Source organism: Sturnus vulgaris, chromosome 1, assembly GCF_052056855.1.
Source record: "Sturnus vulgaris isolate bStuVul1 chromosome 1, bStuVul1.hap1, whole genome shotgun sequence".
Taxonomy (NCBI): domain Eukaryota; kingdom Metazoa; phylum Chordata; class Aves; order Passeriformes; family Sturnidae; genus Sturnus; species Sturnus vulgaris.
Genome location: NC_142243.1, coordinates 44,801,773 through 44,829,618, shown reverse-complemented (window position 1 = coordinate 44,829,618; position 27,846 = coordinate 44,801,773). Strand labels below are relative to the sequence as shown.

At 43.0% G+C, this 27,846-nt stretch overlaps 2 protein-coding genes across 4 annotated transcripts in view; both read right to left on the bottom strand.

Moving 5' to 3' along the window:
• Positions 1-106: 106 nt before the first annotated feature.
• On the bottom strand, positions 107-21,492 carry BFSP2 (beaded filament structural protein 2). Of its 2 annotated transcripts, XM_088165202.1 has the most exons (8): positions 20,986-21,492; positions 13,190-13,344; positions 12,748-12,831; positions 10,681-10,837; positions 7,026-7,187; positions 1,788-1,919; positions 1,111-1,331; positions 107-348 (listed from the first exon to the last, which is right to left on the bottom strand). In XM_088165202.1, the coding sequence occupies exons 1-8, from the start codon at positions 21,439-21,441 to the stop codon at positions 345-347; spliced, it is 1,371 nt and encodes a 456-aa protein (XP_088021328.1). In that variant the 5' UTR covers positions 21,442-21,492; the 3' UTR covers positions 107-344. The 2 variants fall into 2 exon arrangements, with proteins under 2 accessions (XP_088021328.1, XP_014733898.1); XM_014878412.2 differs by lacking the exon at positions 13,190-13,344 and having other exon boundaries at positions 12,748-12,830; positions 20,986-21,456.
• A 3,308-nt stretch (positions 21,493-24,800) lies between these two features.
• TMEM108 (transmembrane protein 108) overlaps positions 24,801-27,846 on the bottom strand; it is a 169,624-nt gene continuing 166,578 nt past the window's right edge. For both annotated transcript variants that reach the window (XM_014878410.2, XM_014878411.2), the window contains 2 exons: positions 26,531-26,685; positions 24,801-25,143 (listed from right to left, as the gene is read on the bottom strand). In XM_014878410.2, the coding sequence (XP_014733896.1) occupies positions 25,021-25,143; positions 26,531-26,685 (278 nt within the window). In that variant the 3' untranslated portion in view covers positions 24,801-25,020. The remainder of the gene's footprint in view (positions 25,144-26,530; positions 26,686-27,846) is intronic.

The window sequence follows — 27,846 nt, the reverse complement described above, 5'->3', positions numbered from 1 at the left end:
AAAAGAAAGAGTTTACTTGGTAGGAAATGGAGAGCCAATACTCTTAATCCAACCCCCTCCAGCTATCAAGAAAAATGCTGGAAGGAAAGAAAAAATCAAACAAAAGCCTGATATTCTTTATTTTTATTATAATTTTAACAACATGAGTAAATTGAAATCTGTAAGCAAAGCAATTACATGAAGAGGGTCTAATAAAGTTGTTCAAGCTACAACCTACTTTGATTATTGCATCAAACTGAATAAAGCAGGCTGCTTTGATGGGTTTTTATCTTCCACGAACATAATTGGCAGTGACATCTTTTGCATTAATGGCAATGGTCTTCTGTGGGCTAGGAGTTTCATAATCAGCTGAAAGTAAAAAAAAAAAAAAAATTGGTCACTACTACAAACAGGAAAATTGCACAACCAGGTCTTATCCTTAGTTCAGCTGGTGAAATCTCACCAGCTTCAGCAAGATTTGATTATTTTAAAATTCTCTCTGGCCTGAGCAGAAGAGCAAGTTAAAATCTGTGGATCAGATTCTCAGAGGTTCCATGACTAAGGGTGATTAAGGATCTCAGAAAAGCCCAACCAAGCAATCCAAACACTGTAAAAGTGTTCCCAGAGGAAAAATCGTAAAAGTTGGAACCACATTTCTTCACAAAAGCTACAGTCACTGGTCCAGATTCCATCCTTGGACTTCAGGGAGAACTTACAAGCTTAGAAAGGGAGTTTTCCCAGGATCACAGCTATAATATTTGGACTGTGTTGCGGGAGGGATGGCATAATGTATTCAAATCAAGAAAAAACAACACATCTGCTTTGCAGCCACTAATGTAGCCCCTGGTAGTAGCCTTTTAATATCACATCTCAAACCTTCAGAGAAGTGAAAGTCATGGCATGTTCCCAAACCATGTCCTGTGGTAGTGCTGGAAACCACCCATCTCCAATACATTAGGAATCTCTGTTTGGTAGGATTTGGTGTGTTCTTCCCATTTGGCAGCTTCTCCAAACCTCACCATCTACCAGCCAGCCTTATGAAACATGAGAAGCACTCCAGTCCTCCTGCTTCCAGCAACCTCACAACCCCTTCCCAGGGAGCATGTTCTCAATCCTTTTAAGGACAAGTACCTGCTTTGCTCTCCATCCAGGAGGCAGTGATATGCAGCAATGTCTTTCTCCAGCTGTTGTTTGCTAGTCAGCAGATTTTCACGATCCCTCTGCTGCTGCTCAGTTTCTACTTTGATTTCTCCCATCTCTGCCTCCAGCTTGGAAATGACAGAGCCTAGGTTCTGCAGTTCGATGTCGTGCCAGTGCTTGGCGTCATATAAAGAGTTCTCCAGACCCCTCTTCTGCAATGGCAGGACAGCAGACAATAAATCAGTCAATTTCCATATGCTTCACAGTGATTTTTATTCGTGTTTGGCCAATATCTCTACTGACTGTATACATTTTGAGAATTTCTTTATTTAGATACCTTGATATCAAGGTATTATCATTACAGAAGTTGAAGTACTTTTACAAGGTGCAGAATTCCTCATATTGTCTAGTACTACACTACCAAGTAATCTCAGTGAGATTGAATATGAATATACCAAAGATGGAAATTTGGATTCTGGTTGTCAAATGTGGTACACCTAGAGCACCATTTCAATCAAAAGGAGCTCAGAAATATCTGGCTTCTCTGGAAACAGTATCTGGCGGAGAACGGGATTAATTCTTAACTCTGCATCCCAAGACAGGAATGTTCCCCTCAGAAGGCTGAGTTCACAGAAACTACATCCACTGAAAACCCAGCATTTCCTTACCAAGGTTCTCAAAGATTCGGTTTCTGCTTGCAGGCTCTGTATTTTGCAGGCGGTTTCATGGAACTCCGTTCTGAGGCCCTCCACCAGCTCCTCCTCCTGGGTTCGCACAGCAGCTGTCGCCTCAGCCTGTTGCTGGTGAAAGAAGGCGACTGTCATCACAACCTACACAAGTTGTTGTTTAGCTCCCTTACATAACAAACCGACAGTAATATTTTCACAGTTTGTGACAATTCTGACTCTAAGTTTGATTCCTGTGTATTAAATCCCTCGGTTGAACAATTCAGGATACTTCTTAGTGTCAAAATCATCATATTTTCTAGGCATTTACTGTAAAATGGCTTATGCATACAAGCATACTTATGTTATCTGTGTCAACAACAGCTGTTCAGAATTCATACTTGTATGTTTAAAATTATCTCTAAAGAGAAAACATTGCTATAATTGTTCATTTTATAGCCATACTAAAATATTTATTTAAAAGTTGTGTGTCTTCAGAACTACTCACATCTTAATTTTGCACATAAGATTCTATGAGTCATACAGCAAGTCATATCACAGGGGTAAAAAAAAGTTTCTATTAATTAAGTCATAAGTTAATTATGCTGTTTCCCACTGTTGTGGCTTAGGAGGTTTTATATGTGTTTAGTTCAGGTTCCTTGAAAATAGGTGAAGGAAAAAGTACCTTAGTAAAAATAGAATTTCTATACTTTTTAATAAGGGCTTATATCAAGGTTTTTCAGCCCAGACCTCTGAGGTCTCTAGAAAACACAATTCTTCAGTCAAAACCTACATTTCTTGTGGTTGATGTTAAAATTAAACTATGCAAAATGCTTCCATTGCACTCTGAAACTTCATCTTGACCCTGTTCTACTTTTCTGATTATGCATTCTTTTATTTTAAAAGTAAGATTGGATTTTAAAAAATCTAGGACCATGCACCAAAAATAGGGGTTTTTTTTGTACTACCATGTGAACCCCACATTGTGAATGCAATAACCTCATTGCATATTGTGAATGAAATAATCTCAATGGAAAAAGGTCATTGCAATACCAGTTAAGTCTCAAACAGAAATTTAGAATTAAGAACTTGTGTTGCAGAGGGCTGAATTTCAATCCAAGCACCAAACCTGTCCTTTCCAGCAAATTTGCACAGATCCTGTGTTTTTTGGAAATGTTTTCTTGGGGCTTGTGCTTCAGAGACACATAATTCTACCTGACTATTCCTGGTGAACCAGTGATCATGGACCTACCACTCTTCAGTAAATTATGTCTCCTAAATTTTGTTGAGAGTCTGGTCTGCACCTTCTTAAGCTATGAGGACTGCAAATGCCTCCTTTTAAAGAGATACAAGAGGAAGGTGAGGTGCCTTTGCATCTATATTTATAGCCTACACCCATTACCTGAAGCCTGGCTTTCACATTTACCTGCTGATGGCCCAAATGCTACCTATAAATCCAGCTTGCCCTCACTGCAGGTGGCATTGAAATTCTTCCAGGAGCTACCTTAAGCTGTGAATCTGACCTTAGTGGTGCGAATGTTAGAACAGACAGATGGAGTAGATGGAGATGGTGCATCAGGTCCTAAACACCGAGGAGGACACAAGCAACACTGAGGAGGAGCACACACTGAAAGTGCTCTAAAGCTTTTGGGACACACAAGGTTTCCCCACTCTCCTTTACAGGATTAGCAGCCCCAAGTGTCCATGTGTAGGGTGCTGCTGGGCATGACACTTGGCCTCAGCTTTGGGGTTCCTTCTGTGGAGAAGTGCAGAAGTAATCTGTGTGTCTTCTTCACTAGGCAATTCATGTTTTCTGGGGAGACTCTTCCTATTCCTGAGATGCTGCATAAGGGAAAGGCTATACCTGTGGTGACCACAAACAACTGGATTAATGGAGGGAAAGGATGAAATACTCTTCCTAAGTCTTTATCATGTTGGTGCTTGAGTTTCCTAGGAATCTGTGGATTTCAAATATTTGTACAGTTCCAGCCAAGCATTGTGCATGAGCACAGAATCACTCATTAGTCTGTTTTTCATGAAATAGAGATAATGAAAGAATGATTAGGAATGGAACACCAACACCCAGAGCTGATCAGCATGGTATCTAAGGAAAGAAAGTTATTTTGAAAAGCTCTTGAGAGTTCTGGGAAAGTTTTAGCAAAGTAGCAAAAAAGGGAGAAACAACTGGCATAACTCACAGGATTTTTCAGAACCTTTTATGAGGACGACAGAGAAAGCTGTGTAATTGTGTGCTCAGGGCAGAACATTTCCATGGATCAACAGCTGGTCAAGAGACAGAAAATGAAGAGGAAAATTAAGGTCTAGTTCCATTAAGACAGAAGCTTAATAGCTTGATGCCTCAAGGTCTACTGCATTGGGAATGAAGCATGAACTAGAAAGATTTATGTATAATAGAAAACCATAGAGATTAGCAATGAGCAGGGATGGATGTGTGGAATCAAACTACATGAATGAACAGCACATCAGTAAGTTAAGCATCTTTCCCGGGAAAAATATTAAATAGCATGCATGTCTTGCAAGGCAATTGACTTGTGTCAATTTGGGGAAAGATTTTGACCGCTACAGATGAAAAAGTGCACAGGTGAAACCAATGGACTTGAGTTTTGAGGTTACTCATCTAAAAAAGGCCCATGTAAAACTCCATAGGTACGAATTTAAATTGATGTGTTTTGGTGCCCAAATATCCTTGAAAAATCTAACCAAGACTGCTAATCTAGTCACAAGACAAAGCAAATGAAGCATGGTAATTAGTCAGAAAATAACAAAAATACTGCCTTCATGTCTAAGTAAGTGCTAGGACATAATTTGAAACACCTTGGTCTGAGCTTGTCACAGGTACACCAGAGAGTAGGTGCAGAAAAAGGAAATTAAAATATTAGAGACCAAGGAAAACCTCACAGAGACGACCTGAAAAAACTGGTAATGAAGAGCAAAGGAGTGCAGGGAACTGCTTTCCTTCCTGTGATGTCACAAAAGAGTAAGGGCAAACTTTTCACTGTGTGGATAACCAAATGGTTCAACTTAACCACAAAAGATGATATAAAACCACAAGCTTATTCAATAAAAGCTAAACTCTTGCCATCTGTATACATAGTAGTAATCTGAATCGATCTGTGTCTGTAGGACATATAAGACACGAAACTGCATCATCTGGGTTTATTTGTGGAAAAAACCTCCCTAGAATGTGTTACTAGAACCTGTGCAGAACCAAAACTGGTCATTCCAGAAATCTGTGATATTCCGCTTCTTTGTTCCAGTAAAAAAATCAAACCAAAACAGGAACAACTGAAACTAGTAAGAGCTTAGGCCAAGATGGCTGAGTAGAGGTGGGTTGGGTATCAAAGACATGATAGAGCAGCTATTAGGAGCTGTCAGTTTTCACCCCAAGTCATATCTCTGAGCAGCTAAAAGACCAGATATTGAAGATATGAAAGAAATAGGAAGAAAGAAGTTATAAGGGTGTTTTTGCACAGGAGGAGGAGGAACAAGCAGGACAGGCAAGTGGAAACACTGAAGAATTTGGTGCCATCAGCTCATTTTGCTGAAACCTGGCAGTGGGTCAGGAACAGATTTTTCTGGGGAAAGCTCAAGAGGCTGCTGAGGATGCCCTGGCTTTTCAGGGCTGTATGTGCTTTGTATGGAGGCACTCTCCAGGCTCGTGTAGTTTATTAGTGTCACTCACTTCTCTGGACTGTATGAGCTGAAAATCAGGCTCCACAGACTAAGTTTACAAAAACTTTGCTTAATAAGTCTGGCATTCTCACAAACTTGATGGGACCTCTAGGATAAATCCCTTTGTTTGCCTTCTTGTATTGTTTCCTAGCAATTTTGGTATCACTGTTGTCATAGGATTTTTCTTCTTTATTTTGAAAATTAGCTCAGAGCTTGCACGTATGTTTGAAACATATTTCTTGGTTTTGTTGTTTTTTCTCACTGTTTGCCTTGGATACCCCCTACACCTCTCATGGCAGCTCTTTGTCTCGGAAGAGGGGGGATATGTTTATATGGTTTTGCTAAGTATTTCAACAGTGCTGCTGCAGTTACGATTTCACAGAATTACAGAATACGCTGGAAGGAACCCACAAGGGTCATCGAGTCCAAGTCCTGGCTCTGCATAGCACCATCCCCAACAGTCACACCACGTGCTCGAGAGCATTGTCCAAATGCTTCTTGAACTTTGCTGGGCTGGTGCTGTGACCACTTCCCTGGGGAGCTGTTCCAGTGTCTGACCACCCTCTGGGTGAAGAACCTTCATCTAACATCCAACCTAAGCCTCCCCTGACACAACTTCAGGCCATTCCCTTGGTGACCTGTCACTGATCACCACAGAGAAGAGGTCAGTGCCTGCCCCTCCTTTTCCTGTCACAAGGAAGTTGCAGACTGCAGTGAGGTCTCCCCTCAGTCTCCTCCAGACTGAACAAACCAAGTGGCCTCAGGCACTCCTCACCAGGGTTCCCCTCAAGGCCCTTCACCATCTTTGTGGCTCTCCTGATTTACTCTGTCATGCTCTGCCAACTCGGTGCCAACTCAGAATGAGATGGCTTCAAACATATAGGATCATCCACTGAAACTTAATGCTTCAGCCCTGCAAAAACACTTACTTCAACCAGACACTTTGGAAAATGAGGGATCCCTCGTGACAGAAAAAGCTGCATTAAAAGGCTGTCTCAGACAGTCTCAGGAGAGGAAAATCCCTGTTTAAAGGGAATGACTATTATTATCACTTTTCATTTCAAAGTTATTATCTAGTTTTCCCACTGCTGCCAAAGGAAACAATATCGGGGAGAAACCAACAAGGAGTCTATAGTGCAGAGGGCAATGTGTTCTGCCCTTCTTATTTATAGACCCCTGTAAATTATTAAGTGGAGGAAGTCCTAGTAAGAGGGTAATAACAGTGGCTTATCCTACACAGAATGTATCAACTGATTAAGTTTGTTTTCCTTAGCCAACAATTCAGAGCCCTTGAAAGGTTCCCACAGATACCTACGATATGAGCAGGGCCATTTCCACCAATGTTTAACTCTGTGCATCCCAAGAAAGCCTTTATATTTATAAGTGCATTATCCTTTGGACTTGGACCAAAATACTTTAGATTCTTAACATCTTTTCTGTTTCAAAAAAACCTAGAAAACACCCAACCCTCAAAGATATTGCAAAATATTAGAGAGATTTTGTGTTTGCTTGATATGCTGTGATGTTGGAGTGGGTTACAGTGCTGACCTTGGTACGGAGCAGGGCACCTGTCTCAGCACGATTCTTTTCAATGTCTCTCTCCCAGTGGATTCTGATTTTTTCCAGAATGTCATCCAGGCCACTTCCCAGGGGAACATCAAGTTCTTCCAGCTGAGATCCAGCAAGCTGCTTGTATAATACCTTCACATCCTTGAACAAAAATAGCAAACATAAAGAAAGTGAACTGGACAATTGAATGGTATCTTCAGAGAATCTCAAGGAAGAGCTCTTTTGGTCCCACAAACAGAGAGTAATTCAATTTGGTCCCAAAAGGTATCTCTACATTAATGATTTAGTGCACTGAAGGGTTTCTTTTTCAGATGTGGATTTGCCTTGCTTCTGCATGGGGTCTCTTCCTGCAGATCTAGGGTACTGGAAGAGATTTCCCCTTGGTGGAAGGATACTGAAGCCCTGCACCAAGGCAGTACCTGGAGCAGCCCTCTCAACAGTGGCAAGTTTCTCCAGCAGCCAGTGCTTGACACGTGCATGCTGTGCAGCTGGGACCCGAAATCACTACATATATTGCCAGTAAAGCCAAAGCTGCAGTGTAGACTTTGGGCCAATGAACTAACAGCTTAGAGGATATCAAAAACTCTTCCCTTGCTGCTGCACCATGCAGAAGCATGGGCCTGCATCTACTGGAAGATACAAGATATGCAAAACAGCAGGAGCTCTACAGCCTCGTAGCTTGTGTGAGACAAGTGTGTGTTTTATGCATGTGCATGTTAGATGAAGAGGATTCTCCTCTGTGGCAGCATTCAGTTCCTTCTTTACATTTAAGTGCTCCAAAAACATGTAATCAACAGAGAATTAGCAGGTCTAGAATTGCGCACTTAAAGGTAGCACATCAGTTGTACATCATGTTCAGGAACACAAGAATTAATGAGATTTTCACATGTATCTTAACTGTCTGGCACTTGAATCCTTTTATATCAACCTGTTTATCTGTGTTATTGACACACACACACACACACACACAAAAAAGTAGTGTAAAAGCATCTGGGAATTATATTGTAAGCAATGGCCCTGACAGTGACAATAGCGGAAAAATGGATGAGAACCTCAAAATGTTCCCACTCCAAGTTCACAAAAGCTTCAAAAGGACTTGGCATGGATTTGCTAGTTGGAGCACCAGCGAAAAGAAAGGTTTGAATTAGTTCAGGAAAGTCCTTGGGACTTTATTGTGCCAGAGCTCAGCAATAGTTGCTTCTAGCCTTTATTCTGTGACTTCTCTTAAGCAGCTTCCCCTGATGTTTCTGCCATGGGAAAACCAGGCCTGTGCTGAAGTGGTTCTGCAAATGCTCAGGTACTCCCAAAAGATAAAGAAAAGGGCATCTTTCCACTCTGAAAGGGCTCCTTGCTGGCTACATGAGGATCAAGATAGACATTATGCCATAGCTACAGACAGAGAACAGCAGCAGCACCAGCTTTTCTGGTTTCACAGCATTCATTGCATTACTTGGAAGTTTAAAGAGGATCTTGTTTATTTCTATCTATTTTCTCTTTACTCTCTTATCTAAAACAACTTCCATCTTCTCCTGCCATGCACTGGTGATGAAGCCATTGGTTATTTTCTACAAAATGCCAGCCTTGGAATTAGACTGATTCAAGCAGGGAGCTGGTGATGCTACCTCATCTTGTCAAGCCTGTGTTGCTGAAATCTTGTGACAGGAGGAACTACTGGTTAGAAATGTAAAGTAGGATAGTATCTTGCTTTTGTGAGCCTTTCAAGATAGAGCTTGAATTTAATCACAATTCAAGCTCTATCTTACTTTTCAGCCACCAGCACAGTTGCCTGCTGTCCCTTATGAGGGATTAGTAACAGCTCCATATGCAAGTCCCCATGAATAAAGATGTTGATTTGTGTTCAATCCTGAAATCCCTGCTAAAGGAAGTAAACCACCTTCACACAAATAGTGTTGGTGAATGCAGTGAGTAGGTGGGAAAGTGTTGCAAAATTGGGTAGTATGGGCTTCTCTTCTGGCTGCCTGTCTGTGGTGGTGCATCCTCTCCACCTGTTTGGGCCACTTTGTGTTTTCAGGAATTCTTTATAGATCTCACCCCTAATCAATCAATGGCTCCTGGGCAATTAAGCTTCCCTTGAGTTTATCAGAAACAATGTCTGTTCCTAGGAGCTTCTGCTACCTAACAAAAGAAGGGGACATGATAGTCAGCTATCCTAGCATAACCTTGGAATATTATTTGCCTGAATCATAGCCCAAGAGGAACAATGTTTTTGTTACTAGACTTCTGAGGAAAACTCCAGTAATTACCATCTTGGATTACAGCCAGGATGGAGGGTGACAGATGACTGGAGCCAATTGTCTTGGGACAGTGAGTGACTGAGTGAGGCCCTTTGAGATCTCCTGGACTGCAGTGGGCTGTGAGCAGCAATCTCCCTCTGACTGGGACACCTCTCAGAGCTGACAGTAAGTTTGCAGTACTCTAATACTTGTTGCCAAATGCTGATGGTGGGGCCTGGGATATCCCCACTATTCCTCAAGGCCTCATCTGCTGAGAAATGCAGAAGAATCTGACTTGAGTATTGCATTCAAGTGTGAGTGTTCCCTCAACTGAACTTGAGGGAAATTTTTAACAGGCACCTTTGTACAAACTTCCTCATGTCTTTTTATGTGAATGTGTGAATTGGTTTAAATACCCTATAGCAAGTATAGTATGAATAGTAGTATCCCAGATCTACAGTTAAGTTACTGCTGTGCTTAGAGGAAATCCTATTGGATTATTTTGTAAATGTTAAATTAGTCAGCGATCAGGTGACAAATCGCTTAGCTATAAACCATTGACCAAGTCTGAGGTAAAGTTTGTACTCATGTGCACCTAATCTCCATCAGGAGTTTAGAAAGCAAGGGGGTCTGCTCTGAACCTCCTGACTCAATGGGATGGCCTCCCCTAACCATTTTGAACCTTTATCTTTTAGAAACTTTACTCTCTGCATCCTCGATTTCCATATAAATCATTCTAGATTGATTCTAATCCAATTTTCCTTTGTGAGCTTCTTTATATAGTAAGCAATAAAATTAACCTTGCCATCAAAGTTAAATTGCACTTTTACATCTCATATTAAACCTCCTTTTGCCAGCACCTTTGATGATGATTTTTTAGAGCCACTCCTTCATGTCACTGTCCCCGTGACTTGCTTCAGTGTTGTGCTTCTCAAGAGAGACTAAATTTTGGGAACCTTGCTAAGCCAAGCAGGATATTTTCCTAAGAACCTGGTTAATGCTCAGCATTAGTGCAGCAGGACCAGAGCTGGTGCACTGCACATGCACTTTCTCCTTCCATCAGATCTCACTGCTGAGATGCCCACATACTGTGGGCATGACTGTGCAGCCCCTTGACCATCATGTGGTGTCTGACAAGAAATGAAGGGATGGCATCTGTTCCATGTCACATTTATCAAATGAGAAAGGCTTAACACCTACGTGTAAGTAATTTGATAATGTCTCAGGGGTTAGTCCTCTGAGTTAAAACAGAAGGAGGAAATAGGAGTAGGTTTCAGGAAAATCCCCCCGCCCAGACATGGCAGGTGGAGTTTTTAATATTTGCTTTGCACTAGATGTATGATACCAACCAGATGAAACAGGCACACATTGACTTTGCAGTGTCCTGAGTCTGGACTTACTTCTTCATGATTCTTTGACAGCAAAGTTAGTTCTTCCTTCATGCTTTCTATCTGACTCTCCAGATCCATTTTAGTTAAATTAGCATCATCAATCACTTTATATAGGGAATTAATTTCATCTTCCACTGCCTTTCTGAATGGCTGCTCATTTTCATACCTGCAGAGAAAAAAAAAAAGAAGCCAAACTTCAACACAGCACAGCTCAGCAAGTAAGAATTGTATTTTTTTCCTGAATCACACTATTTCTGCTAATTAGTGAATGTGTCCCACACAGAGGCACAGAAACACAGACAGTATACTTTGCTTCACCTTATCTCTTCATACTTGAAGTTAACTGCCTGAAGTGCCCTGTCATTAATTCAGAGTGTAAGAAAACAGGCCAAGTTAGCAGTATGTGCTACGATGGTTATCAACCTGATAGGATTCCAGAAAAAGCATGGAGAGGCTCATGGTTTCTTGCTAGATCTGATATTTATATACAGTATCACCATGGGTGGCTTTTTCTCAATTGTCTTGGCTGTAAAATGAGAATACTTACTCACTTGTCTACATAAAAACCTTTTAGAGCAATGGTTAAAGAAAAAACATGCACATCAAGCATTACTTCTAACAGACATGCTGATGCAAGTCTCATCTATGTTCCAGGGCCCTGGCCCATCCCTAAGACCAAATCCCAGTAGTATCAAAATAAAGAGGAAATTTCTGTGGTTGGTTTGTCAGCTAGAATTGGTGTTGGAACAAACTGCTCCTCCCCAAACCATGGCTGTAATGGTAGGGAAATTTTGGCATGCAGTTTCTATTCTGCAGGACTGCTCTTATTTGTACCTTTTTGTTTTAGGCTTTCCATTGAAAATGTGGATTGCATTGTGAATCTCCTTGGGTGGAAGACATTTGTGCCAAACGTGTCTAACCTGGTGACCAGGTGGCCAGGAATGTTAGACAGGAGGGGCTGGCAGGTTAGTTGGGAACAGCTGGGAGCCCGCTTCATAAACACTTTGCTTCTTGATAGGCACCTTTATTGCTGGAGTTTAAAGCTTGGGAGAGTGGCAGCTGATCCCAGGAACTTTCACTGTGCGGTAGATTGATTCAACATTGTTTTTGTTATGTAGACTGCTTGTCCAAGTCAGACACTTCTAAACAGTATTTTTGTAAAACTACATAAAATATGAATGTAACTTGCTGGATGTGAAGCCAAATGAGTATTTCACAGTTGCACCTTTCTGAAATAAAAGGCAAACTTAAGAATGATTAACACATTTTGGTTTTACGATTAAATAAAATAATGTCAGAAAGAGAGAAAATGAAGTTTAAGGGATGGTAAAAACCATAGGATATAAAAATCAATTTGTTTGAAGTATGTTTTTTGTGTCAGAACTTGCAAAAAGCTGTTTGTAAATGAATGAGACCATTATGAGTAAAAAAAGCTAGAAGGATCATGTCTCCTGACTAAAATCTTAAGAGCTTCATGCACTATCATGACTATCAGGCTTTTCAAACAGAAATACAATTAAAAAGTAGTTTGCCAGTGTTTAAAATCTTCTTCAATTACTTATTTTGCTCAGTAAAGAAAAGGAAAATCAGCGCAGCCCATTTCTGTTTTCTGGTCTAACATTTCAACCCTGATGTCTGTAGCAGTACAGTTTTTACTTTGTGACTGTAGCAGAATGATTGTTACTTCCAAAAATACTTGGTTTTCGTACTGAAGTACTGAAAATTACAACTATAAAGCCTTTATAAAGCCTTTATAAAATGTCAACCCAATTCTGAATGAATACTGATGTCTCAGTGAGAGACCAATGTCTGCGTTAAGACAAATGTCTGTGTTAAGAATAGCTTAGGTCATTTTGCTTGTACTTGTGTACATTTTTTGTTACTATGAATCTTCAGAATCTTCCAAAATAATGTTAGCACCATCATCATTTTTCTCCCAAATCAGGGTGTTGAATATGAATATGCAACTTAAAAGACAAGTTTATTTTGCTCCCTAGCATTACGCCCCTACAAATTAAGTGTCCACAAAGGCAAAGTTTAGAGAAAGTGGCCAGCTGGGTGCCACCACAGGACTACCTGTCTTTAAAATCTTCAGCACAGGCTTGAATATTCTCGGTGTGCAGCATAAGACGAGCATTTTCAAGGACTGCTTCACCCACCTAGAAGAAAGATACAACAGAGCTCAAGCAATGAAGAGCTTCAGCACATGTATCTTAAGCAGATGTAGAGCTTTGATTCTGAAAATAATCCTTTATCCTAGGACTGTTCAAGTGACTCATTCCATATAACTTAATCAATTATTTTTGTACATATAAGTTCAGAAATTCTCTGCAAATAGGCGGTAATTTGTCCTCAAACTGCTCATTCCTCCTAAGCCCTCATCTTCTTGTAGCAACACCAGCTCTTCGCAACGGGCAAAATTCATTGCTGTGCTCAAGGTATTTTCATTAATTAAGTCCCACTTATATTTTCTAGATACAATTTAAGCAGCACTTATGCAGTTCCTATTCTACTTCCCATATCAGCAGTCCTCTTCAAAGTCGTCCTCCTCAGGCAGCCACGGAATACTTGTTGCTCATGCCGCCTGCGAGCCCTCCTCAGCTCCCAGAGTGTCGTTTTCCTTCTCCTATGGGATCCTCTAGGCTCTTGCGATAGATATGAGACCTGAGAAGCCTTCAAAGATTATTACACTGATTGGAAAGATCGTGCAAATCAGACTGTAGTATCATTGCTATGGCTCTGGGGTGTATCTCTTAACGTCCAAGAGGCACTTGAGGGGGAAGTAAACCTGAAAGTCTTGTGACTTAGCAGTTGTTGTGATTCAGGAAGGTTATATAAAAATGAGAAAAAGGAAAAAAAGACCACTGCCTGCCCTGGAATCACATGTGCACTGAGCTATGGAGGTGACCAAAGACATGAAGAATTCAGTACCATGTTTAGAGTGATGACCTCTGCAAGTAACTGTCGGGGAGTTCCAGTCATCCCATGATCCACGCTGTCACTCTGGAAAAGCTAAACTGAACATTTCTTTGGTCTTTTTCACGAGACACCCATGAAGATTTGCAGTTAAAACTAAATCACCTCATGAATAAGATCAGATTTTTAAGCTGGCTAGTAGAGTTCTTGAAGCAGAAAAATCTTTCCTTAGATAATTAAGTCTGTAACTAAGATTGCAAATCACCCAAAGCATTCTGCTCCTCCAAGGTGAAACACAACATGCAATGTGGAAACATCAAGGCTGCATCCAGACAAGTTATCTTAAGTGGATCTCAAGTGGGATTGTTGCTCTTTATTCCCACCTGCCCTGAGGCTGCTTGGTGATGGAATGGAGGTGAGCATGCAAGGCTGAAGCATTTTTAGGTGGTAATTAACATTTACCCTCATGGAGAGTGGCTTACTGCTCCAAATGTCTTACAAATGCTTGCACCAACAAATATGTAATAACTGAAGGCATCTGATTAGGAGAAATGTGGAGAAGTAACCTGTTCCTTCACTATTCATTATGTCCATAATGGATAAGGAAGTTAAAAAGCACTCTACATCTTTTCAATCTGATGAGGAACAAGAGTTTAGAAAGCGGGTTTTTTTCATTCTCACCTACTGCTAAGAGAAAACAGGGAAGGTGGCTGGGGCTGGAGCTTGTTTCATACCATCGCATGGGGAACCTATTTTTCTTCAGTAAGTGTGGGATTTCTTGGGCAATTCCAAACAATATGATAGAGGTACAGGCCATCTCAGAGACATCCAGTTCTAACACATTTAATGAAAATTGCACCTGGACAGAGGAGAGGGGTTCTGTAAATACTGCCTCTCGGGGAGGGGGAAACAAAAGCCCCAATTTCGGCATGGGAAAATTGGGGACTGCAGCAAAAGCACAGGAGTCAGAGATGTCATGAAAGCCACAGGTGTGGGCAAAGAGATGGTCCCTCACTCCAACCAGCCCTCTTGTGCAGCACACAAGTACAATAGAATTCTGTGTGCTCATTTGCACACAGAACTGGCTGCTTTTCATTGTTCAACCCCTTATTTCCTTCTCCCTGATTTTTTGCAGCCCCACTTTACTAGCACTATCCTAACTATCCTGGGTTGTCCATCTGTGGCATTTCAGAGTAGCTGAACAGAGCTGGGATTTTGGGGACATGCTGCTCTTCTGTCCTCAGATTCCCTTGCACCAGGACACCTGAGTTTCTCCTGAAGGATGGAGAATTGGCATTTAGTCAGCACAGAAGTAGAAGGACTTCTTTGACACAAGCTCTGAAGTCTTCGTTGTTTTATTTTTCTACCTTTTTATTTTTCTTTATTTTCTTTTTTCCTACCGAAGTTATTTTGTCCTCCTGACAACTCATACATGTGTGGATCTTCACAGCAGCTTTCATTTTTTTCCTGACTCAATCAAGGAGCAGAAATGCTGCCCTGGGATTTGCCTTGCTCTGTTGAAACAAACCCATTTGCCTCTGGCAGGGATCTCGCACAGTTACAACATCTGACCTAAAGTCTGACAAAATTTATGTCTTTGAGTGAATTGGGAACATCCTGTGAGCAAAAGTAACATTAAATCCTGTGAGCTGCACAGTGTCACTCAGAGGCACCTTAATAGCGAATGTTAATAGAGGCTGAATCCAGTGTGAAAGGCCTTTTGGGCTGCAACAAAAGCAGAAGCAGCCAATAGCTGGTGAACTGCTGCTGCCTGGATTTCTGCATCTATATGGAGACAGACTGGTTTTTAAAAGCGTTTTTCATTAGTGGTTTTGTGGATTTCTTGAAGCATTTGAGGTGACTTTTACCTGCTCTGCAGTGAATGTCTTTACCATACTCCTGAGGATTCAGTCAATACCCTGGCTCTCCTCTTCATAGACCAACAGCTAAAGCCAAGGGCTTTCCAAAACTGCACAAAACCCTGAACTCTGCCATGTAAGTATAAATGGTATAAAAAAAACCCCAAAGTAATGTTTGGAAGACTTCAGGGATGACTTGCAGTGGAAACAAGCAAACAAACTTTTCAGTCCTCCTGGAAATCACCTGTGCACCCTTTAAATCTGACAGTGAACTTGAAGGGTAAGTAATTAGACAGTAGTTTCTAATACTGTCTAAAATAGTACAAACCATTTTTCCTGAGATATTCTCTCTGATTTGCATGAGCTGTAAAAGCCCTTTCCTAGGCTCCAGAAGAAGAGATCTAAGTCTTCCATCTCGTGGCTCTTTTGTTTGATTTAATTCTCCTATTTATCAACAGCTGGATGCAAACACATAATATTAGTGAGAGATTTGTGGCCACTTTGCTGACACACATACTAAAACACATGATGCAGCAGTTTAGGAAACACCCTTCTTTGTGTCCATTGGGAATGAGAGGCCTTGCAATGCTGAAAGCACTTAAACATTGCCTCTTCTGCTTGTAAAGCAGAAGGCAGTGCTGTCCTTCCTCACAGAGCTTCTGGGGGGCTTAAGTCGCTGATGCTCGTGTGGCATTCAAAGAGCCAAATGGGAAGAGTTTAAAAAATGCAAATATTATTACTAATAACAGCTCCTTTCATTCACACATTGTCTTTCAACACTTGGTTCTGTGATGCACATACACCTTTTGATCACGTTGTTTTTCAGCTCTTGAATTAACAGTGAATATTCATGGTGTTAAACATCTTAACTACAAAGCAGAAACAATTTTCTTTGATTTCATTGTGATTTTATGGACATGAAAATGCAATGTTAATTTTTTTGAAGAAAAGTCTCATCAAAATCTGCATCAACATGCTGGCCCATTTGCTGGGTTACAACTGGCATCAAGGATAAAACAGCTGCTTCAAGGGAGTGGGTAGATGCCAGACTTGATGAAGCGTGAAGTGATACACAGCTTACAGGGAGAATTTACTCCTTATCCCTGATGACTAGCAACTTCTGATTTTTAACAGAGATTTGACCAACTTTGGCAGGGCAAGATTTACTATGCCTTTCAAATTCTTAGCTGTGCTTTATCTCTAGCTTTGTATACTTTTGCTATTCTTACCAATGTCTAAACCTTTTCAGACTGCTACTAAATTCATGGCCTCAGGTGTGGCCTGTGATAATGAATCTCATGGTTTAATTATTCATGTAATGGAAACTTCTCTGGCTTTTAAGTTCACTCCAGTAAAGCAAATGCCTCCATGGGGAAAGATCAGAAGATGTCAATCTAGTCTTTCCTTCCACACATGCAAGGAAATAGTTGATACCAGACCATTGCCTCCAACATGTTTTAATTCACAAATAAAATCAGGCTAAAAGCCTGCAGCCCACTGCCAAGCAATAAATTCCTAATGGTCTTGGTCATGCTTTCCGTGCTGAACCCTTTCTCAGAGCCTGAAGAAAGAAACCTCAAAAGCGGCAAGAGCAGCATTTGTTGCATTGCCTCAGGAAAGATAATACCTGGGGAGAGGCTGATATTGATGGCTCCTTTGCTGATTCCTGCTGCATCCAGGGAAATTCGACTTCATGTATGCATCAAATATTTTATAAGTACGCAGGACTTCATCAAAGAATGCCTGGTTCTCAAAGGAGGACATACCTCTTAAAGAAATGATCTGTAAAACTGTAATGTTGCCAAAGCACAAGGAGAAAACCTCACACCCCCTCACAGCTGCCTGTGAAGGCAGCCCAAATTTCTGCTGTTGGAGGTGGCTGAGAGAACATAATTAAAACTAATTCACTGCCATCCTCTGTAGGGCACTTGATCAAGCTTTGTGCCATTTTGTGTGAGTTTGTTGTACCCTTAGATGAGTAGCAGAGTGCTATTTCACCCATTTACAGACACTGTATTGTGCTAGAGTGCCTCACAAGAAACACTCAGCAGCTCTTCTGACCCTGTAGCAAATAAATTAGTGGGTGTGTGTCCAAATGGCAATTCCTCAGGCTGTTATACCTGTGTATTCTCCAGGCTTAATATTCACACTGATTAAATGCTGATAGAAACGCCAAGTGCAAATTAAAGTAGCTCTGTAGAAAAGCTCTGGAGGTCTTTCAAATGCTCCCAACCACTCACAGGATGTCATGATCAGTCAGAGCAGTGATAAAATTGGTCCAGGATGTTGATTCCTTCTTCTGCTTTTGTGTTTACTCCTGTGTTCTCCACTATATGTCATCTCATAGACAAAAAAAATCTCTGTGTCTCCCATGCAGTCGTAATTGAACAGTCATGGAGGCCGAGCTACCCTTTTCTCTCTGTAAACTCACTCAGATTGTTTCAAGCATCCACTTCTCCCAGGTGCTGCCCTGTTCCCTGGGAAGGAATTGCCATTGCAAACAGTCCCTTATTCTGCAGAAGAGACACATTTGATTAGAGATAGAATTTCCCCAAGAAGACAAGGATGAAGCCTGGAGAAGAAGAGTATGCACGGAGAAAAATTTATATTTCTGTCATGATACTGTAATTCTGTCATATGGATTCCTCTTTTCCCTCTTTTCCTGCAAAAATCCTCTCACTTTGTGCCTGTCCCAACTAGTGTGCGTCCACCTGCTCTGCTAAAAGCCAGCTGCCCAGATGGATAATTAACCCTGTGAGCTGGATAGTGGCATTCCATCATTCAGCTCCCACCAGTGATCCCCTGCTGCAGCCATAGGTCTGACAATTGCAAGGAAACACGAGTGTTTTTTCCTGAGGGACCCAGCACTCACACACACCCTCTGAGTCACTCACTGACATGGTTTTTCCCTTAGCTCTGTGTTTGGGATATATGCTGGCACCAAACTGTTTTTGCTGGCAATGCAACTACCCAAAATTTGGGATGCAGGAGCACATCTCAGGAAGGGCAGGAGGGAAATGGGACTTTAGGTCTGATGGGGTCTCTCCTGTGCCACAGCAGAGATGGGCCTGTCACATTTGTGATTTTGAGACCAGGAGAGTCCTTTGTGACCATGTCCTTGTCTTCTCATTAGCAGGGCAAGAGGAGAGGGCTCCTGCTTAGACTCCCTCTCAACTGTGCATTTTTCTTTGCTGCTTCTTGTTCAAAAACTGTTCCTATTGTGAGTGCTTGGGCTAAATCAGATGCCTGATTGAGTGGTTTTTTTTTCCCCAAAACTTTCATAGCTGCTTTATGCGAATGGCAACAAGGGGTTTTACCAAGGCTGCTGGGCATCTCTCCCCACTGAACCCATGGGCCTGGCCAGGAATCGAAATGAGTGCTCAGATTTTACAAGAACCTGAAAACGGGGTATGCCACTCTTTAAGAAATCAAGGTGGATGTGGACATGCAGAAAATCTGAATATATTTACAAAAATTACATTTAGGAAGGTATCTGCCAGGTGTCTCTCATTTCTGCTACACCTTGCTCCTGAATGCCTTTTACTTTTCTGTTTGGGATGTGTTGTGGCAGGATGGTTCTGACTTTGTGTGATTCCACCTGTTTCTGCAGCAACTGATTTTGACATTATTTTAATAAATGTGATGGTTTTGATGTTGATGCTGGCATAATTTTGCCAATTAGCTCCAGAATGAATGAGTCAATTGGTGTTTGGGCTGGATAGGGTCCTACTTTCATTTTTGGTTAAATGCTTAATGAAAAAAGCAAAGAAATCTATTAATCAGAATTGTACATAACAGCTTGGATCACATCCGTGAAAGACAAAACCCACTAAGTGATGCCTCTTTTATTGATTTAATTGAAGCAATTCAGAAAATTTTATGTGTTCTCTGATGTGTTTTGATAGTTTAAATAGATACGAATGATGTTAGTCTTTTTCTCTTCTATGATGCTCACAAATGCTATTACTACATGGCTTTATTTTTTCTGATTTTCATATAGGAAAAGACCAATAGTCAGGCTAGATTTCATTATGAGATGTTCTTATTCATTCATAAAAAAGAGGTAGTGGCAAGGACGCCTACAAAGAAAGGTTGAAAGGAAAGCAATTTGGATGAAAAATTATTACCTGAGCACGTTCATCTGCACTGTAATGTTGGGGGTTTATATAATGAAAAATCAAACAGTCCTTTCTAAAGTACCTATGGTCCCACAGTTTTGGTCTTAACCATAAATCCTGATAGGATTTACAGGTGAAGTCTACAACTTCACAAATGGGATACTCGTCTGGAAAACACTGGGTGGCGGCTGCCAAGGATTAATTCCCTATCCCCTATCAAAGTCCCCATCTTCCCCAGTGAGACAATAGGTTCAAGGAGATGGCTTTTTGTACCCAGATTCAGAAGATCCCTTTACTTCAGCAGCTGCTTCCTTAGGAAACAATAACGTCATTTACTGATACTAAAAGGTAGCAACTTTAAAAGCTGGTGCTTAACTGGGTGTTTCTGCTGACACCATCTTTGTACAACAGCTTATGCCAACACATTCACAGTTCAAGGAACGTTTGTAGTCTTCTGGGAGAAGACCAGCCCTAAAAATGCAAAGTAAGACTGGCCAGCCCAAGTTAAACACACAATTGTCCCAGGCAACTTGAAGTTGCCTTTCAGGCTTTCTGAAGTCCCAGTGATGGCATTTTCTGTGCCTGCACAAGCGCTGCTGGGAAGAGATGCCAGACTCCAGTTCTTTGGAATGCTGTCTGCTCCCACTGGCTGGGAGCTGGGAAGCCAGGCTTGTGTGGTGCACCAAGACCTCAGCAGACAGAGCCCTGTGCCTGCTGCAAGCAGGACATCAGCCTGCGAGGCCTTGCTGGCCAGCAACAGGAACTCCTTCTTGTCCATGAGGTCAATGCAGACACCATTTTGTACCCCCACAATAAACATTCGTGCTGTATGAAGAAGGTGGGAGTAAGGGATAGTGGGGTGATGGCAAAGGAAAGGAAGGGAGTAACTCATTTGTAGCCACGTAATTATTATTTTTAAATAAACAGAGCTTTTGAAAATGTTATTAAGCCGACAAGGGAATAAAATAAAATTCTGAATTGCTGATTAAAAAAAAAAAAAAAAAAGCTTGCTTGTAATGATATCATGTTAAGAGATAACCTAATTCAGTCCTAGAAGGTTTCTTTCAATAATTTTGATACTCAGTGTAATAACCACAGATTTTTAAAAAAAGGGGGGGGGGGGGAAGGAAAAAAAACCCCACCCATTCTAATCAGCCCAGTCTTCGGCGCCCTGGGGTGCATTTCAATCGCTCCCATGCGCACAATGCCCGAGGCAATTCTCCTGCTTAATAGGCATAATAATGCTAATTATCATGAAGACAGATTTTACACCCTCTGTTTCGGGCACGGCGCCTTGCAATCAGACGGCGCTGACGAGCAGCCTGGTCCCTGGCCGCCCGGCGTTGCTGATGCCCCGCTCAGCTCCTTCCATCCCTCCATCCCTCCGCTCCCCCGGCTGCCGGCAGCGCTGCGGCGCTCACCTGGTGGTAAATCGCCTCCCAGTTCTCCCGCAGCGCTCCCCAGCTGCCCACGCTGGCCGCCTTCTTGTCCAGGTAGACTCTGATGTGCTCTTCCAGCTCCTGGTTGACCTGCTCGAGAGCGCGCACCTTCTCGATGTACTCCACCAAGCAGCCATTCAGGCTTTCGTAGGAGAGACCCCTGCCCTTATCCAGCCCCGGGGCCAGGGGCACGGCGGCGGCGGAGCTGCGGAGACCCTGGAGGAAGACGCTGCTGATGCCCAGGGCTCTACGGGACACTCGGGTGCCCAGGCTGCTCACGCCGCCGGTGGGGACGGTGCCCACGTAGACGCCGGGGGGTCTGGACAGGCTCCCTCCACCTCCGACGCTCACCCGGCGGCCGGGCGGCCCCGAGCTCTCCGCCGTGGAGGTAGAGGGCTGCTGCCCCAGGAAGGACGACCGGCGCCTCGGCAAGGGCATGCTGTCGCTCCAGCCTGCCGAGCACCGCCGCTCAGCCCGGCCGCCTCGCCCCGCTCTGGCGGCAGGGATGTGCCGAGCCCAGCAGGTTGGGGCCCGCGCGGGATTTCGGCTTTGTGCGATGGCTTTCTGGAAGGGCGGCTTTGTGCTGCCGGGGAGCACCCGTCACATTGTCCGGCGGCTGCTGGGTCAGCAGTCCCATTTCAGGGGAAATCTCCGTGCTGCTGCTGCTGCAAATGTGGCAAATGAAAAGCACAATGGTGTTTACGGGGACAGCGGGACAGGGATTCAGTACAACGTACGTGTTAAAATACCAGCAGTGTTTTCTACGCTGACACACGGATGATTTCCCACCCTTGTAGCCACAGGTACCCAGTTATATATTGCAAATGCATCTGCTTCTCACGCCAGTGATTGCTCCAGACATAGTCTATTTCAGCAAGATAATTTCCTAACTTAGCAAAACCCAAACCTCTGTAGGGTCAACTGGGCCACAACTGAGCAGAGCAGAGCCAGCCTTTTGCCACTGCAGAGCATCGAATGCTCCCTTGGGTCTGCTGCAGTTTCTGGGTTTCTCTGCAATTTGGTTTCACCACCCACCCAAGGCATATTGACCCAATCCCGGATTTTATAGAGACAAGCACCCTCATACCTACTCATTCTCAGTTTAACTTCACATAATCAATTGCACTTTGTCTGTTCAAGAAGGGCCAATTTCACTTCTTTGCCTGTGTAATGTGGTGACAAAGTGAGGCAAATGTGAATTGAAAGAAAAGGGTAAAACAGTCCTAAAGACTTATTGCAGGGAAAGGGGGACATTTCCCCTGCTCTTCTTTTTATGTCACTATTCTTTAGCTACTAGTGATGAGGTGGGTAGTTTATAGGCAATAATAAGTAGGATGTGTTCCTGGTACAGTGTGATCCTTCACAATACAGAGTTAGGTCTGGCTTTTTCTACCTACACACAGGGATACTTCACAGTCAGGATGCTGTTCTAGTGTAGAATCACCGTGTGCACATCTTTGTAGGCATGATTGTAATGTGCTGATGTTGGGCATTGCCCTAATGCAGTGTAGGTTTGTGCAGGGGCAGTGGTGAGTCTTTGGCGAGACAGGATACAATCAGAAATCCCTGTCTTCCACTGGTGCCTAATCCTGCCTTGCTGGGTTGGTGGCTGGAGTTTGTTTCACTTGTTTGTTTAAGTTTGGGAATTGCAAGGCTGCTTACAGTCAGGTCACCATTTCCAGGTTGTGTGAAGACTGGGAGCAGCATCTCTCAGCTTTGCAAGTACTTTTGGCTAGTTCAGGTATTCTGCTTTAAATTACCAAGCAAACTGTGCTGGTTAAATGAGAAGCATCCTCCAGTATTTCTTACACAGTATTTTCAGTGTAGCTGCTCTGTGTCAAATTAGAAAATCTCCCTTGTGAAAGTAATACCATGAAAACAAGTGTAATAATATGAACGTTTTTTCAAATAATGGGATTTACTTTTCTGTAACCTTGCTCCCTCTGTCCACCTCCCTCTTTCATTAAAAACAAAGATCCTTGTGGGATTGCTTTTGCTCTTGGCAATACCCTTAGGGAATTTATACTCTCCTATCAAACAGTGTTTTCTAGGAGGCTGTTTAGTGACCATGAGGATCACAGGTATCGTACTATGTAGCATTTATACCACGGTGAAAAAATACATTCCCAAAAAATATATTCCCATCCATGTCTATACACAGCCTTGTCATCCTGCCTGCCCCATCACCTCATGAGAAAGCATTACTTTCTGATGCTGAGCAGAGAAACAAACATCCAGGAGAGTCCCTGTAACATTACAATCTTCCCGGTTCTGGAAGCCTGTAGTCCACATTCAGGTTTGTGCCTTGGCACAGCAGAAGTGCATGTGTGGGATGGGGAGAAAGGAGGAGTAACGAGGTCTCTGTGGCTCCCTGAGCCAAATCTGGATCTGACTCCAGCCATCATTTAGTAAAGGTGTCGTTGCTCTGACCAACAGCAGCCACTGGGACACTGCTGGTAAGTGGGACCAGCAGGACTAGATGTGCCACTGCTATAAGTCTCTTTTCTAGTACCAGCTGTGGCTCACCTTGAACAAGACATATGGTTAATGATGCTGCACTAACCTTGTCCTGCTCAAACTTCTCTTTCATGCAGCCAAGCTTTAAACCTGAGCAGCCAGTGTCAGGGAGCAGCCAGCTGGAGCAGGGGCTGAACTGCTTCTCACAGCCTGCTCCTGATGAAGTGAGGAGTGAAAGCAGAAAATTGTCTAGCTGAACTGGTGGCCAGAGGTGGGAGGAAGAAGGACAAGACTTCAAAGGACAGGGGCCATATCACTTGCTGAATGACATAAAAAAGCTTTTTGGGAAGCAAAACTCAGAATTGGTCCCACAATAGCAGTTCTGGGTTACTCAAAGAGAGAGCATCGATTTGGGGCAAGTCATTCCATGTTCCACATTAGTCTCGCCTTGTAAGAACCTATTTTAAATCCATCATTTAAGCTTCGTTCACCCTTACTATTCCCCTAACACTATTAGAGTCTGCAATCTAGCACTTAACAGGGTAGGACAGAATTGCCATTTTGCTCTGAAACATTGCGTTTTCCTTCCTAACGGGGAAAGGAAAGTCCCAGAGAAGAGAAGAGGGCATGAGGAAACTTGATTCAGTGGCACCAGCAGTCCAAACATCCAAGATAAATAAAACAGTAGGGAAATGGAAATGTGGTCAAAGCCACGGCATTCAATTGGTGGCAGCCCCTAGTCACCAGATTGCAAGATTTTTTATAAATTCAAAGGAATTTTCTGTTCCTTTGAAGGGAGCACTCCACATGCCCTCTTTTGAGGCTGTTTAATCTTCAGGAAATAACTCTAGACTTATGGGGCTGAAGCATAGTAGCTGTGAGTCCAATATGTAGTGTGGTTAAAACACTTATGCAGGAAAAAAGGACCATTATCATCCTTGCTCATATAGAAGAGTTTTGGAGCTCAGACCGGAAGTGGGAGAGTCAAGGGCTCATCCAGTTTGTGCTCAGGCAATACTGGAGTCACAGAAAGGATTCAAGACTGGCACAGGAATCTTTACAGACTGCTTCTGGCAACTGAGCTGGTCCTGTCTGGTTTGCATTCTAGCTTAGCATCCTGAAGGAAAGGAGTGACTGAAGTCATTCTGAAGTAGGAGGAGGGATGGTCACTGAGCAGAAATGCTTATGCTCAGCTGAGTGATTGCACGTAAGATGCAGGATGCTGTACCCACTACATGCTGCCTGCACCAAGAGCAACCTTACTCAGTATTTTTCCAGATCATGTATATTTAGCAGCAGTTTGTAAATGAGAGCAAAGCAAACAGTCCACCTGACAGGTGTTTTGCTTAGAAATACCTTTATTTTATAAAGCCACAGTTTGTTCTGTAAAGTTTTACCACACTTATAAAAAAGGGACTGACAATTCTGAGGGACAAAAGAAAAGCTGAAAACATTTCTTGTAATCCAGGGTTACACAAAGGTTATATTTATAATATATATATATTTATTTATAATTTGGAGACGGTAGAGATGAAACTGCAGTAGGGGGCAGCTGCTGGGTCATATTTCAGAGACTTGCTCGTGTCCCACGAACAGCGTTTCCTGACAGAAGGGGTTCACCAGGACCATCCCGCTGTCCCGGTAGTCGCCGTTGGCCGGGGAGCGCGGCTCGGACAGGTGGTCCTAGGGGAAAAACAGAGCAGCAGATTGAGCACTTCACACCCCTCACCCTCCACGAGCACACTCCTCCCAATGCCCCAAAGGTGCCTGAATGCTGTGGGCTGTGACTCCGGAGAGCCAGGTCTGGTGAGCTGGTTTCTCCCTTTGTCAGGAAGAAGGGGTTGTGAGTGAAAAGTTGCTCTGAGGGTCTGCTGATTCTTTCTCAGCCTGGGGATCCACAAGTCAGCTGCGCCAAACTTCCAATCCCTTTGGAGCTTTCACATTTCTTGGGGTTTTTTTTTCCGCTTTATTGACTCATTGCAAGTGTTTTCTGTCTCTGAGCTGGGTTTGACTCCTCAGAGATGCATTTTCGACTTCTTTTTTAAGGTTAGAAAGCCACATTTATGGATCCAAGCCACCCAAGCATGCCCCAGTTCAGTCATATTCTGATCAGGTTTAAATGACTCAGCTTTTGAGGACCGTCCTGTATGTGAATAGGCTTGACATTTGATTCTGGATAAGCTTGACCAGGTCCTGCCTTAGCTCGAGCAACATAATTGCCAGCAAAGTGGGGTTAATGAAGTGAGTGTGACTGTTTGTCTAATCACATCTCAGAGGTTCCTTTCTAAACTTTTTTTTTTTTTTTCATTTAGTCACATGAGCTAGTCAGCTAGCTGATCTGAAAATCACTTTAGCATAAGCTCAGACTCTCCACTCTTTCTAGGTTTTAAATACATTTGAACTAAACTGAATTATTCTCTGTTTCTGAGGCCAGGGAATAGAATTCTATCTCTAGGATCACCAGCCCATGTGTGAATAATCCCACTGAACCAGTCAGATCCCTTAAGTAAAGGCTCATGAGTGTACACCACCATCACACACCTCTGCATACTGATGTTCTGATTACTTTTGTAGTGGGAGCACTTATTCCCTGCACTGGTATTCGAGAAGTTACTGGCAGCTCCTGAGACATAGATGTACAAAATTTCTTTGTGTTACTAACTCCCACCAGCCTCCTTTTTTTTGTGCTGTGTGGCACATGCACGGTAGATGGACTGTCAGTAATGAGCCAGCCCAAAGGGCTCTCCTCAAGCCATCCTGGCATGGCTTGACATTAGCTGTAGGCTCACAAGGAAGAGAAACCCAGGGCAAATTCACCTGGAGGTGGTAAATGGCTGTCACCACGCTGCAATATGGAACACATCTGCAGTGGCTGGGTATAGGATGGCAATCCAGTTTTGCTGACGTGTTTATCCCATCTAATACATGTGTAGGAGAGAGCCCTTCCCTAAAAGCTGTTCTCCTGAACATGTGTAGGGGTTTCAAGGCTTTACTAATATGACTTCCTCTCCCCTCCTCCCAGCATGGTTTCAGTTGCAGTTTTCAGACACCACTCCTGCAAGCAAGGTACCTCTGAAGTCTCCAGTGACTGGATCTCTCTTGGTAACTCTACAGCATGCCTGTTGAAATAGTCCATGGTAATAGCATTATTCCAATAGCTCAGGTTGTTCTCTGGGTTAGATGTCTTCTTCTTCCTTCTCATGCAGCAAACTGTCAGCAGAACTGCTGTCAATAGAAACATGTCAAAAATCTGGTTATTTCCTTTCAACAAGGACTCATCAGTACCATGGATTTCTACTTTATGATATTTAAGGAGAGGGCTGGTGACCTGCGTTCATACACTTCAGTCTCAGCCAGTCCTAGCTCTCTCCTAAAAAACCCTACACAGTTATATCAGAATCTGGCCAAGCAGATGAGGCTTTGGCCTTGGCAGAATATGTGGTTTTTGCTTTCTTTTTCATGTGAGTGTATAATCTTCAAGATGTGGCTGCCTGATTAATGAAAAGCTTTGTTGTAACTGATGTGGCATTTTAATATCTAAGCAGGTGTTTATAGACCCTCTAGGAGAGAGGGCATTCCTCAGGGACTAGGTTGCTTCTGTGGGATCTTTTCTGCACCTGGTGTGTTCACAGGCTGCAGTGATGAGGACATTAGCAAGTGGGCAGTGAGAGATACCTGTCCTAGCTCACATAGCAAATTCATAAATGCCTGCAGTTGCCTGTCTTCAATACCAAAAGCTTCTGTCCTGAAGTGCCACTGATCCTTGCCTCTGTTGCCTGCCATTTGTAACTCGGATTTTGGTTTATGACCATGTTCCAACACACCAGTAACCTGCTGGGGAACAGATGGGGTCCTGAGTAGGATGAGACGGGTGTGGAGATCCCCTGTGGCACCTGTCTCACATACCTTCCACTTCCAGTATATTGTTAACGCCAGAGTTGGTGTTTTCCTGCCTGTCGCCATCTGCTGTGGGATGTGGAATCTACTGATAAGGGTCACCTGTTCCTCCACACTTGCCTGGGCACTAGGTAATGTCTGAGAGTGGGCTTTTATCTCACCTGCGGAGGACAATCTGAAATAAAAGCTTTTACAATCTGAAATATCTGAACTTAAAATAGAGCAGTTAGGCAAGACAAAGTGAACAGCAAGTGAAACTCTTGATGCTCAGGAGTCTACCTAGTCCCAGGGCCACAGGCATCCCTGGGCCCCAGAAATGCCCAGGTAATTCTCTCCCAGAAGGCAGCTGAACACAAAGCAGGCTGAGTGTTATTTTCTGGAACTGCTTTCACTTTATTCACCTCTTGCAATTCAGATGGGTAATCCTGGCAACGTTACGAGAGACAGGCAAAGCCACACAACAGACTTACTGCTCCCACCAGCCCTGGC

Excerpts from the sequence above, each read along its gene's own strand:
- BFSP2 (XM_088165202.1), bottom strand. The coding sequence starts at position 21,441 with ATGCCCTTGCCGAGGCGCCGGTCGTCCTTCCTGGGGCAGCAGCCCTCT. Across the intron at positions 10,838-12,747 it reads GCTGAAGATTTTAAAGACAG|GTATGAAAATGAGCAGCCAT; the intron begins GTAGTCCTGTGG and ends TTTTCTCTGCAG. Across the intron at positions 7,188-10,680 it reads TGTCAAAGAATCATGAAGAA|GATGTGAAGGTATTATACAA; the intron begins GTAAGTCCAGAC and ends TTTTTGTTCAAG.